The 14,739-nt window shown below is 44.1% G+C and overlaps 1 protein-coding gene across 1 annotated transcript in view; it reads left to right on the top strand.

Annotated features, from left to right (window-relative positions):
• PLCB3 (phospholipase C beta 3) overlaps positions 1 to 5,790 on the top strand; it is a 145,556-nt gene extending 139,766 nt beyond the window's left edge. Inside the window, exons 32-33 of the mRNA XM_044270209.1 lie at positions 4,930 to 5,016; positions 5,111 to 5,790. Coding sequence (XP_044126144.1) covers positions 4,930 to 5,016; positions 5,111 to 5,341 — 318 coding nt within the window. The 3' untranslated portion in view covers positions 5,342 to 5,790. The remainder of the gene's footprint in view (positions 1 to 4,929; positions 5,017 to 5,110) is intronic.
• Positions 5,791 to 14,739: the final 8,949 nt, after the last annotated feature.

A 14,739-nucleotide genomic window follows, 5' to 3' on the forward strand; every position in this document is an offset into this window, starting at 1 on the left:
ACGCTGTAACATGATGGGAGTAAGGCAAAATTCAGGGGCAGGAACACGAGACTAACCTGTATACTAAATTTACCCCAAATAGTTTCTGTGCATAAGCAAAGGTGCTTTTCGGCCCTGCCGGAGACTCGGCTGGGGGCTCGCTCCGCAGCAGCAGTGTCATATATGTGGAAAATGTACACTGGTCGTACAGCAAATCCTTCTATTGTCACTAGGACCTGAGGCAGGGGTGTTGCTGGGGTCTGAAAACATCAGGGGCACAAGCCCAAGCATATGTCTACCCCAAATCCCCCCCCCCCCCCTCCTCATTTCAAAACTGAGCTCCTCCACCCACAGTATCTGCACAGCTCCTCCACCCACAGTATCTGCACAGCTCCTCCACCCACAGTATACAGTATCTGCACAGCTCCTCCGCCCACAGTATCTGCACAGCTCCTCCGCCCACAGTATCTGCACAGCTCCTCCGCCCACAGTATCTGCACAGCTCCTCCGCCCACAGTATCTGCACAGCTCCTCCGCCCACAGTATCTGCACAGCTCCTCCGCCCACAGTATCTGCACAGCTCCTCCGCCCACAGTATCTGCACAGCTCCTCCACCCACAGTATACAGTATATTCACAGCTCCTCCGCCCACAGTATACAGTATATGCACAGCTCCTCCTCCCACAGTATACAGTATCTGCACAGCTCCTCCACCCACAGTATACAGTATATGCACAGCTCCTCCACCCACAGTATACAGTATATGCACAGCTCCTCCTCCCACAGTATACAGTATATGCACAGCTCCTCCTCCCACAGTATACAGTATATGCACAGCTCCTCCGCCCACAGTATACAGTATATGGACAGCTCCTCCGCCCACAGTATACAGTATATGCACAGCTCCTCCTCCCACAGTATACAGTATATGCACAGCTCCTCCTCCCACAGTATACAGTATATGCACAGCTCCTCCTCCCACAGTATACAGTATATGCACAGCTCCTCCGCCCACAGTATACAGTATCTATGCACAGCTCCTCCGCCCACAGTATATGCACAGCTCCTCCACCCACAGTATACAGTATCTATGCACAGCTCCTCCACCCACAGTATACAGTATATGCACAGCTCCTCCACCCACAGTATACAGTATATGCACAGCTCCTCCACCCACAGTATACAGTATCTATGCACAGCTCCTCCACCCACAGTATACAGTATCTATGCATAGCTCCTCCTACACCCACAGTATACAGTATATGCACAGCTCCTCCACCCACAGTATACAGTATATGCACAGCTCCTCCACCCACAGTATACAGTATATATGCACAGCTCCTCCACCCACAGTATACAGTATCTATGCACAGCTCCTCCACCCACAGTATACAGTATCTGCACAGTTCCTCCACCCACAGTATACAGTATCTGCACAGCTCCTCCACCCACAGTATACAGTATATGCACAGCTCCTCCACCCACAGTATACAGTATCTGCACAGCTCCTCCACCCACAGTATACAGTATATGCACAGCTCCTTCACCCACAGTATACAGTATATGCACAGTATAAAGCAAAAACGAACAAAAAATGACCCTCTGTATTTCACTGATTATGGTTTCTAATATTGTAGCGGATTATATTAAACAGTTATTTATAAACACCATAGATTTTAACAATATACAAATGAACCGATGTTTCCTATTATGGTCTGCAGACGGTAATGATATTGCTCAATGCAGCAGTCGGTATATATATGTAGCGCAACCAAGTGTCCATTGGTTAAGGCACTGTAGGTGCGCTAAAATAAACAACTAATTAAACCTCCAAGCTGCAAGGAGGAAAATCGCCCCGTGTGACCGGAATCCTATGATCTGATGAGCAGAGATGTGCACAAGACCAAATGATCGGGACAGTGACCAGCATTACCAACTTTTAAAGATCTTTTTAGGATATACAGTATATGCACAGCTCCTCCACCCACAGTATACAGTATATGCACAGCAACTCCACCTACAGTATACAGTATATATGCACCACTCGCCCACCTACAGTATATGCACAACTCCTCCACCTACAGTATATACACAGCTCCTCCACCTACAGTATATACACAGCTCCTCCACCTACAGTATATACACAGCTCCTCCACCTACAGTATATACACAGCTCCTCCACCTACAGTATATGCACAGCTCCTCCACCTACAGTATATGCACAGCTCCTCCACCTACAGTATATGCACAGCTCCTCCACCTACAGTATATGCACAGCTCCTCCACCTACAGTATATGCACAACTCCTCCACCTACAGTATATGCACAACTCCTCCACCTACAGTATATGCACAACTCCTCCACCTACAGTATATGCACAGCTCCTCCACCCACAGTATACAGTATATATGCACAACTCCTCCACCTACAGTATATGCACAGCTCCTCCACCCACAGTATACAGTATATATGCACAACTCCTCCACCTACAGTATATGCACAGCTCCTCCACCCACAGTATACAGTATATATGCACAACTCCTTCACCTACAGTTTATACACAGCTCCTCCACCTACAGTATATACACAGCTCCTCCACCTACAGTATATACACAGCTCCTCCACCTACAGTATATACACAGCTCCTCCACCCACAATATATACACAGCTCCTCCACCCACAGTATATGCACAGCTCCTCCACCTACAGTATACAGTATATGCACAGCTCCTCCACCCGCAGTATACAATATATATGCACAGCTCCTCCACCCGCAGTATACAGTATATGCACAGCTCCTCCACCCACAGTATACAGTATATGCACAGCTCCTCCACCCACAGTATACAGTATATGCACAGCTCCTCCACCCACAGTATACAGTATATGCACAGCTCCTAGAAGCAGTTTATAGTGTAACACACTGATGGGCCCATAAACAGACATGGCTGACAGTGGACTTACATGTAGCTTCCCTGCATTGCTTGCATTTCTCTGTGCTCCTTCACACTGGCACTGGTTGCTGCTGGGCTGAAAGAGGCAATTTACACATCCCTTTTACTGGTACCAGCACTGGTGAGGACAGGACACAGCAGCTCTGTAATTGGCTTGTCCTGTCTGGGATGCGGTGCTCAGCTGCTAAACCTGCTTAAAGGCCCAGGATAACTACAGGACGTTCTTCATAGACCCATACTGAGCCTCCAGTGCGGGGCTGCTGGCTCATTCACCTACACTAGACTGGCAGTAAATGGAGCTGCTAGTTATATGTTTAGTGTGCCTCTTGCTAAACTCATACAGAGTTGCCTAGTAGCTCCACGCTGGTGGCTCAGTGCAGAGCAATGGAGAAAGTGCTGGCCAGAGGTTCAGGGCCAAATGTTTATAACCCAGGGCCTAGGCCCCGGATCTAGGTGCCTAGCGACGAACCTGACCTGAGGGCAGTTTAATATGTATGTGTATGAGTATGTTAAAATCTACCTTAGGCATAAAACTGGGAAAGGAGCACTGTTTACACTTATCCACATGGATGCAAGTGTAGATTCCGCTCATGTCAAAAATACACTTTTCATTATAGGAACACATATATATATATATATTACATAAACAGTACTGTGCAAAAGTCTTGGGCAGGTGTGGAAAACTGCTTCAAAGTAAGAATGCTGAAAATTGTTAATAGTTTATTTTTTATCAATTAACAAAATGCAGTGTGAATGAACCAAAGGGAAATCTAAATCCAATCAATATTTCATAAATACAGGAAGATACTTATCCATCATGCAGTAGCATCAGAGAGGTGTCTGATTGGCTTTAAATTTATTCTGCAGCAGGACAACGGCCCCAAACATACAGCCAATGTCATTAAAGGGGTTGTCCAGGTTCAGAGCTGAATTTTACCCAGGCGGTCCCCCTAATATGAGTATTGGAGCATTTCATGCTCCAATGCTCTTCTTTGCCATGCGCTGAATCGCGCAGGGCAAAGGCATTTTACGGAGTTTCGGTGACGTACCGGGCTCTCCATAGAGTAAGCTAGGTGGAGGCTTACGCCTAGCAGTGAGCCCAGTGACGTCACTGGCACTGATGGGCAGGCTTTAGCTCTGCTCTAGCATGTAAAACGGCTAGGGCAGCGCCAAAGCCCGCCCATCAGAGCTGGTGACGTCACCCGGAACACTGCTTGGCGGAAGCTTCCGCCCAGCAGTGTGTTATCATAAACATAAAAACCCTTGTCCTGTGCGATCCGGCACATTGCAAGGGAGAGTATCGGCGCATGAAATGCTCCGATGCTCATATCACCGGGCCTGCCTGGGTGAAATCTGAATAGCTCTGAACCCGGACAACCCCTTTAAGAACTATTTTCAGCATAAAGAACAACAAGGAGTCCTGGGAAGGGATGTTGTCATCACCCCACATTGCGCTGATGTCAACATCATCTATTCTGTCTGGGACTATGTGAAGAGACAGAAGGATTTGAGCAAGCCTACATCCACAGAAGATCTGTGATTAGTTCTCCAAGATGTTTGGAACAACCTCCCTGTAGAGTTCCTTTGAAAACTGTGTGCAGAACAATTGATGCTTTATGAAGGCAAAGGACGGTACCGCCAAATATTGATTTGATTTAGATTTATTTTTTGGTTCATTCACTTTGCATTTTGTTAATTGATAAAAAATACACTATTAACACTTCTATTTTTGAAAGCATTCATACTGTATAGCACTTTTTTCACATCTGTCTAAAACGTTTGACAGTGCTGTATGTATATGGTATTTATGTATCCTAGCTTGAGAATAGGTTATCAATATTTAATTCCAGTAAAACCCCTTTAACACATGTTATTATTGCATTTACTGTAATGAAGGAATACTTTCATGCTACCAGTATCTATTCAGTACAGTAGTCATATAGCACAATGCTTGACCTGCTGCCAGCTGTCTTTATAATTGTCCTTTTTCCTATAGTTAGAAGAAGCACAAAACAAACGTCTAGAAAAGTTGCTTGCTGCTCACCAAGAGACGCTGCAGAAAATAAAGGATGAGGAGCCAAAGGTGAGTGTCAATCCAGGCAGGACTGCAGGCAGCAGCTTTATGCCACCCTCTGTCAATACCTGTTCTTCTCATCCCCTCTCTGGCTTGCTTCTAGCTGATGGCCCAGTTAGAGGAGGAGTGCCAAGCAGAGTTACATCAGCTCCCCCAAGAAGTGCAACGATATCTGCAAGAAGAAGGAGGCAGTAGGGGTGGGAGCAGCTCTGGACCACCTTCTTCAGCACATAGTACCCCTACTTCTATCACAAGGGGCTGGGGGTCAGGACTTGTTGAAGGAGATGGTTTACAGACCCCAGAGGACTCAGAAGATGAAGCTACTGTACTCTGACCCCATAAGCCTAGAACTTCTACAATACTTTTATATATTATATATATATTTGTATACAGATGATCACCCCATTTTTTATTTTTTTTTAAACAAGAATTTATATTCACTAATATAGTATTCTCAAAAAGAATTATGATGACACTTTCCATAAATGGAGACCAAACAGACGTCTATGGGCCCATCTAAAACATCTAAGGAAAATTCCACAGTTCACCTATAATTATGAATGGCCAAAAAAAAATCTTCTGGAAAGAATTTATTATATATAGTCTTAAATCTAATCAAAATCAGATCATATGTGTGCCCATAAGTGACACTTCTTGTGCCACACTATGGGCCAGATTTATCATTAGCTCAAGTCAGAATAATGGAGTGAAAAAGTCGCAAATTTTTGAGCAATCGCTTAAACTGCGCAAAAACTTGAGACTTTTATTGGCTCTGCATTATGCTCGCTAGTTTTCTGAAAGTGGGCGTGTTTTCCTATGTAAATAAATCTCTAGACAGATTTACTATTGCGACAATTTCAAAAGTCACGAAAAAATTAGCAAAATCACTCCAGTGAGGACCATGCTTATCTTATGCGACTTTTTAAAAGAACATGCGACTTTTTGTAAAGACGTGCAACTTTTTTAAAGTTGCTTACTGACGGATAAACTGCTATCGTCAAACCACATTTATCACAGTCTTAAAGGCCCTTAATAAATCTGACTTGGCTAAAACTGACTTTAGCCATATGTGAAAGTGGAGTGAGCTGTCAGAGTCATGATAAATCTAGCCCTAGGTATGAGAGATACTGTGTGCTTGTGCTGTATGTGGTATGTATGGGTGGAGAGTGTGAGTCTGTCACTGTCTTATCCCATTTTATGTATTTTTTACGCACATTTTATTTCTCTATTAAAATGGTCAGAAATCAAACTGTATTGCTTACTTTCATGTTTTAAACCCTTAAGGACTCAGCCCTATTTCACCTTAAGGACTTGGCCATTTTTTGCAAATCTGACCAGTGTCACTTTAAGTGCTCATAACTTTAAAACGCTTTGACTTATCCAGGCCATTCTGAGATTGTTTTTTCGTCACATATTGTACTTCATGACACTGGTAAAATGAAGTCAAAAAAATTATTTTTTTTGCATAAAAATATACCTAATTTACAAAAAATTTGGAAAAATTAGCAAATTTCAAAGTTTCAATTTCTCTACTTCTGTAATACATAGTAATACCCCCAAAAATTGTGATGACTTTACATTCCCCATATGTCTACTTTAGGTTTGAATTATTTTGGGAATGATATTTTATTTTTGGGGGATGTTACAAGGTTTAGAACTTTAGAAGCAAATATTGAAATTTTTCAGAAATTTACAAAAACCCAATTTTTAGGGACCACTACAGCTCTGAAGTCACTTTGCGAGGCTTACATAATAGAAACCACCCAAAAATGACCCCATTCTATAAACTACACCCCTCAAGGTATTCAAAACTGATTTTACAAACTTTGTTAACCCTTTAGGTGTTGCACAAGTTATTGGCAAATGGGGATGAAATTTGAGAATTTCATTTTTTTGCCTAATTTACCATTTTAACCCATTTTTTCCACTAACAAAGCAAAGGTTAACAGCCAAACAAGACTGTATCTTTATTGCCCTGACTCTGCCGTTTACAGAAACACCCCATATGTGGCCGTAAACTACTGTACGGCCACACAGCGGGGCGTAGAGTGAAAGGTGCGCCGTTTGGTTTTTGGAAGCCAGATTTTGCTGGACTGGTTTTTTGACACCATGTCCCATTTGAAGCCCCCTGATGCACCCCTAGAGTAGAAACTCCCTAAAAGTGACCCCATCTAAGAAACTACACCCCTCAAGGTATTCAAAACTGATTTTACAAACTTTGTTAACCCTTTAGGTGTTGCGCAAGATTTAATGGAAAATAGAGATACAATTTTAAAAATTTTACTTTTTGGGCAGATTTTCCATTTTAATATCTTTTTTCAAGTAGCAAAGCAAGGGTTAGCAGCCAAACAAAACTCATTATTTATGGCCCTGATTCTGTAGTTTACAGAAACACCCCATATGTGGTCGTAAACAGCTGTACGGGCACACGGCAGGGCGCAGAAGGAAAGGAATGCCATACGGTTTTTGGAAGGCAGATTTTGCTGGACTGTTTTTTTTGACACCATGTCCCATTTGAAGCCCCCCTGATGCACCCCTAGAGTAGAAACTCCAAAAAAGTGACCCCATTTTAGAAACTACGGGATAAGGTGGCAGTTTTGTTGGTACTAGTTTAGGGTACATATGATTTTTGGTTGCTCTATATTACACTTTTTGTGCGGCAAGGTAACAAAAAATATCTTTTTTGGCACCATTTTTTTTTTGTTATTTACAACATTCATCTGAAAGGTTAGATCATGTGGTAATTTTCACGGACGCGGCGATACCTAATATGTATACTTTTTTGTTTTTTTTTTTTTATGTAAGTTTTACACAATGATTTCATTTTTAAAACAAAAAAGTTTTAGTGTCTCCATAGTCCCATATTTTTTTCTGTTTTTTGGCGATTATCTTATGTAGGGTCTCATTTTTTGCGGGATGAGGTGGCTGTTTTATTGGCACTATTTTGGGGTGCATATGACTTTTTGATCGCTTGCTATTGCACTTTTTGTGACGTAAGATGACAAAAAATTGCTTTTTTTAAACCGTTTTTATTTTTATTTTTTTACGTACGGACCACTGTATGGAAAGGGTTAAACGGCTGACATCCATTCACAGATGTCAGCCGTTTATACCAGGGTGCCAGCAATGTGCTGGCACCCTGGTATACCCACTAGAAGCCAACGATTATTAGGCGGGAGGCGGGCGGGGGATCGCGATCCCGCCTGCCGCACCGCCCGCAACACCCCCCCTGCACCTCCCACCAGGCTAAAATCATGCAGGGGTGCAGGGGGGGTGATACCTATATATTTGAGCCACACTAAAGAAACAGCAGAAATCGCAACAAACCGCAGGTCTGAATTGACCTGCGGTTTGCTGCGATCGCCGATACGGGGGGTCATATGACCCCCCCAGGCGTTGTGACAGGATGCCGGCTGAATGATTTCAGCCGGCATCCTGTGCGGATTAACCCCTGGGGCGCCACAATCTCAATTTAAACTCATGACGTACCGGTACGTCATGGGTCCTTAAGGACTCGGGATCCATGCCGTACCGGTACGTCATGGGTCCCTAAGGGGTTAAACAGCATCATTCTTGTCCATGGGCTACTTTGGTATTACTCTAAACCTCACCTAAAGGGGTATTCCAGTTATATAAAGTTATCCCCTATCCACAGGATAGGGGATAACTATTACTGTATTCTTCGGACTATAAGATGCAAGATTTGGAAAGTAATACAAAAATATTTTTCTTCAGACCCCCAAATCAGACCCCCATTCTTCATCAGACCTCAGATCAGACCCCCAAGCTCTATCAGCCTCAAATCAGAAACCCCAACCTCCATCAGACTCAGATCAGACATTAAGAAATAAATATATAAACTTACCTTGCTTGCTCCAGACGGAGTTACCACCCTGAAGATCCAGGATTCACTGCTTCCTACACCACTTCTTCTGGCCCATGTTGCACTGTGACCTGAGGTCGCACAGAGTTAGGTCATAGTGCGAGCCTACGTGCACTACGTCCTGACACTGTACGCCATCAGGACACCGTGCACAGCGGGACCCAGAAGAAGACCTGCGCACGCTGCCTTTACCTCCCTGTGCCTCCCGCATGCTGATGACTGCTTCTATAATCAGAGTGGTCATTAGTATTCGGACTATAATTAAGATGCATTGCTACTTTTGGAGGAAAAGTGGCGTCCCAGTTCTTGTGATTGGTGGGGGTCCCAGCAGTACAACCCCCACCAATCTAATAGTTATCTCCTTTTCCTGTGTATAACGGATAACTTTATATAACCAGAATACCCCTTAAATAAAGCTGAACCAGACACATCCTATGGACAAGACGTTAGCATCATATCTTTCAGGGTTACGCAGTGTTTTCACACAACACAAACATCAGTAGCTGAAAACAGGTTGTCTTCGGTGGCAGATCTGTAATTTAATGGAGGTTTTACACCAGTGTTTAGAAGAGTATTTGGTTGAGGTTTCTATGCTTCCCCAAAGACTTTTCAAATCAGCTCCTGAAAAAACCTGTACCAGATTACAGAGATTTTAGGATGACATACCCTTAAAGAGTTCGGGATAATGATATCCTATCCTTAAGTATATCACCTCCACCCATCAGCTGTTTGAAGGAGCTGCGCAGCGCTCTGGGGAATGTTACATCTGCTTCATTAAAAGGATTTTGCTGACGTTATTTTAAATTTTCTTAATTCAGCCTTGTAGAAATCAGTGCTGACATTTCTGTAATATGTAGACATTACTACTTGTTTCGGGGCTTCCTCCAAAGTCAGCTGCTGTTTCCATCATCCTCCCCTGCGTAGAAGATAGTCCCTCACACACAGCCCCCGCGGTCCCACTAATAAATGGTTTGTAATGATGTCCACTATTTTCTTCTCACTGCCTAGAGCAGGAGTCGCTCTAGCAGTCCAGTTGGGAAACTAAAACTTCCAGCATGCTGCATTCACTTCTATGGGAATCTGGAGGATAGGTGTACATGCTGGAAATGGTCATTTCACAGCTGGTGTGTCTAAAGAGAGAGAACGCTATATAGTTATGAATTTAGTAGGGACGAAGGAATGAAACCTGTCTGGGCTGCTGCACATGCTTCATTATGAGACTACTAAACTGTAGGAGGAGTGTTGCAGGGAAGCAAGTAGGCATGTCAGTCTACCACCCAATATAGGAGCAAGTAGACCAGAATTTCAGCCGCAGAAGGTGCTACCATAGTGGAAAATCTGTTCTTAAATGACTTTTTTTTTTATTATTGCACTCATGCTTCATTTGAAATATTATATTCATTGAATAGTAATATTTTTATGTGATCTTTAAAGGGAACCTGTCACCTCTACTATGCTACCCTCACTGAGCGTTTCTAAATGTTCATTGTGTTACCCTAAACACATAAATTACACTTAATTTAATTTGCAGACGAATTCTATAAGTATTATGCATATTTGTACTTCCTGCCTTTTATGCAAATTAACATGAGTCATATCTTACTTGTGTGACCAGTGTCATGTTACATGATATTATTTTTTATTATGTACTGTCTCTTTAATGCCTATCTAGTTTGTCTCTTGTGGCATTCCTTAGTTTGCATGCTGCTCAGTCTCCTCCCCCTCTTTGCTGTATCAGCCATTTTAATGCTGTAATTCATCTGACCTGTGTCTATTCTCTATACCTGCATGGAAGAATCGTTCTTTTACCTGTTGTAACTTGCATTCTACGGATCATACGACGAATAAACATCGCCAGATCTTCTTTCATGTGAGTTGGGACTGAGTAAGCTATCTGGAAAGGTGATTTGGGATGAATAATCTCTTCAGGGCAATGAGCGCCATGTGCTACTGAAAACCACATTCATAGCCTTTGCAGCCGATTCAGAATAGTAAAAGAACGTATCCAGCAGCCTGCACAGAGATAACTGCGTCACAGGACAGATCATAGTGAAGTGTAACTGTGTGTATTGCACGAGAATTCTGCATACAACCCCAGCACAGCTTGTTACAGCTCCTCACAGTATACAGACCCTCTTCACTGCTACAGTCAAGCCTGTGTACTGCAGGCCATCATGAGTGGAAAGGGCTCAGTGTGTGATGAAACACCACAGCATGCTTCACACAGAGAAAGTCAGGATGAGGACCCAGAGTTCACTGCATCGACCAAACGCTCTGTGAAACCCACTTGGAAGGTTAAAGAGAACTATGAATCCATGAGAACTGAACTAGCAACCAGTTTGAAGCAGATTTGGGATAAAATCCTCACCCACATTGATGTGATTTCATGTCCCAGCCATGAGGTACTGCAACTAGAGGGCGCCATAAAGCATCTCTCTGCTTCATACGAACTGTACCAGACTACAAGCAACAAATATAAAACTATTCTGCAAAGCATCAACACTGAGGAGTCCTTAGAGCAACTTAACAATGCCCAGCTTCTTAATGAGGAAAGAGAAAGCTTTATCCAGCGAACTAAAGCAAAGGCAGAAGCAAAATTAATGCTGCCACGGGACACTGTATCTCACAAATCTGTATCCACCAGACGTTCTAAAGGTTCCTCTAGATCCCGAAGTTCAAAGCACTCAACGCTTAGTGAACAGCTAATGAATGCCCGCGCCGAAGCAGAGGCTATCAAGGTACGGGCCGCATATGCAAAAAAAAGAGCAGATATGGAGACCGAGGTTGCAGTAATGGAAGCCGAGGCAGCGCATCAAAAGGCAGTAATGGAAGCCGAGGCAGCGCATCAAAAGGCAGCAATAGAAGCTCAAACGGCACGTCAAAGGGCAGCAATTGAAGCTTTAAAGGAACAGAGCAACTACGAGGCAGCTGCAGCAAAACTAAAGGTTTTGGAACAAGCTATCGGTGCAGATGAAAATGCTAGCGAAAGGGTCAGCGTCAAGGCAGATGTAGCAGATCCTTTTGAACGCACTAAGAACTATGTTCTAAACCACAGCAGTGAACACTCAATTACCTCCACGTTTCACGGCAACGCAAGGACTTCACCACATCGTCAGGTAAAAGCCGTTCCAGCCACTTCCTACATGCAAACCCACCCCAGTGCAGCTCCCGACTGTCATGCTGATCCCGCATATGTCACAAAACGGCACACTAAGCCGCAAGCAAGTCGCCAGCCTCCTGCTAACAGTACTGTTCCAGACCTTCACCCAACAATTCAGCTGAATGCCCTTGCTGCACCATATCTTCCCACGTCTCTTTGCAACGATACCATAAACAATGCGATCCACAACAATCAACCAGCAACCTCCTATGTAAAGTCAGAGGCAACCGATACAACAGAGGTAGTAAAGTACTTACTTCGACATGAGCTCGCCAAGTCAGGCCTAGTAAACTTCGACGACCATCCTGAAAATTATAGAAGCTGGAAAGCCGCTTTCAAAACGACATTAGGCGGTATCGGTTTTACTGCCGATCGTGAGCTGGATCTGCTGATCGGGTTGCTTGGCCCACAGTCAACAGAACGTGTCAAGAGCCTCAGGTCAGTTTACATCGACAATCCAACTGCAGGTCTCACCGCAGCATGGGAGCGTCTAGAACAGACTTACGGTAGTCCTGAAGCCATAGAGAATGCATTGCTCAAACGATTGGAAAATTTCCCAAGGATATCTGGTAAGGACAATATAGAGTTCCAGAGACTCAGCGACCTTCTTCTCGAAGTCCAGCTTGCCAAAACTGACCCTAAGCTACCTGGCCTCAGTTACCTGGACACTGCTCGAGGAGTTAACCCTATCATTTGCAAGCTTCCGCATGGCCTACAAGAAAAGTGGATCCAAGTTGGGTCATCATACAAACGGGAAAACAAGGTTTCCTTTCCCCCGTTCTCCTACTTCTGCAATTTCGTCAGGAACATTGCTGACACCAAGAACGATCCTAGTTTTGCATTCAACGAGTTCAACACTCCCTCACCTAAAGGTGACAACCTACAAACTAGCTACAGGAACCGCAGAGGTCCCGTGTCCGTTAGGAAGACAGACATTATTCCCACTCCCGCCCCAAACAAGAGCGGCAAGATCGAAAACCCAAACCGATTATGTCCCATCCACAAGAAGCCTCATCCCCTCAAAAAATGTATCGGTTTCAGAAAGAAGCCCCTACAAGAACGAAAGGAACTCCTAAAGACTTTTGGGGTATGTTATAGATGCTGTGCTTCCACCGATCACTTTGCCAAGGAATGTAAAACTCCTATCAAGTGCATAGAGTGCGGTTCCGAGGACCATGTGCAAGCACTCCATCCCCTTGAGTCCAATCCTTCACAACATGCAGACCTTCCTCCTGGGCAGAACCACAGCGGGAAGAGTACAGATCACTTACCTAATTCCACCATGGTATTTTCTTCGTGCACTGAAGTCTGTGGGGAAGACCACTGTGACAAATCTTGCGCTAAAATATGCCTAGTGAATATTCATCACAAGGATCAGCCAGAAAAGACTTTAAGGGTGTATGCTATCTTAGACGATCAAAGCAATCGATCGCTTGCACGATCCGAACTGTTCGATCTATTTTGCACAAAAGGAGAGGTTCACCCTTACACCTTAGGCACTTGTAGTGGAACTACAGAGGTTTTTGGAAGAAGGGCTCATGGATTTATTGTGTCCTCCCTAGAAAATAACCTACAATTACCCTTACCTACACTTGTAGAGTGTAACCAGATACCAGCCAACAAAGAAGAAATACCTACACCAGAAGTTGCCTTCTACCACCCTCATCTAAGGTCAATAGCCAGTGAAATCCCACCACTTGACAAAGATGCTAAAATCCTTCTTCTGCTGGGAAGAGATATTCTAAGGATCCACAAGGTACACAGGCAGGTCAGCGGACCTCCAGAGGCCCCATTCGCCCAGTACCTGGACTTAGGCTGGGTCATCATAGGCAACGTCTGTATAGGCAAAATGAAAAGGCCTACTAACATTTCTTCATTCAAGACAAATGTATTGCCAAATGGTCGTAATACTTACTTTGAGCCATGCCCACATCACTACTGGGTGAAGGAGAAGGTAACTAGCTGCAAGTTGCAACATCGCAACACAAACCTTTCCCCCACCTACGATGACAGCTTTGGTTCTACAGTCTTCAATGTAAGCAGTGAAGACGACAAGTTGGCTCCTTCGGCAGAAGACAAAGAATTCCTTAAAGTAATGGACAATGAGTTCTTTCAGGAAGATTCCAATAGCTGGGTAGCACCCCTACCCTTTCGCCTCCCGAGAGAGAAGCTACCAAACAATCTACATCAAGCAGTCAAAAGATTCTCCTCCTTAAAGCGTACCTTAAGCAGGAAGCCAGAGATGGAAAGACATTTTGTGGACTTCATACAGAATATCTTTGACAGGGGTCATGCCGAACCCGCACCCCCATTGAAAGAAGGAGAAGAATGCTGGTACCTCCCTTCCTTCGGTGTGTATCACCCACGAAAGCCAGACCAAATCAGAGTTGTCTTTGACTCCAGTGCCCAACATGAAGGCTTCTCACTTAACGACATGCTCCTCACAGGGCCTAACTTGAACAACAACCTCATTGGAGTCCTAATTCGCTTTCGTCAAGAACCTGTAGCGGTGATGGCCGACATTCAACAAATGTTCCACTGCTTCATCGTCAAGGAAGATAACAGGAATTACCTCAGGTTTCTATGGCACAAGGACAACGACATCAACAAAGAGGTAATTGATTACCGAATGAGGGTACATGTCTTTGGGAACAGCCCTTCCCCAGCTGTAGCAATCTATGGACTAAAA

The sequence above is a fragment of the Bufo gargarizans genome, chromosome 10 (genome assembly GCF_014858855.1).
Source record: "Bufo gargarizans isolate SCDJY-AF-19 chromosome 10, ASM1485885v1, whole genome shotgun sequence".
NCBI lineage: Eukaryota > Metazoa > Chordata > Amphibia > Anura > Bufonidae > Bufo > Bufo gargarizans.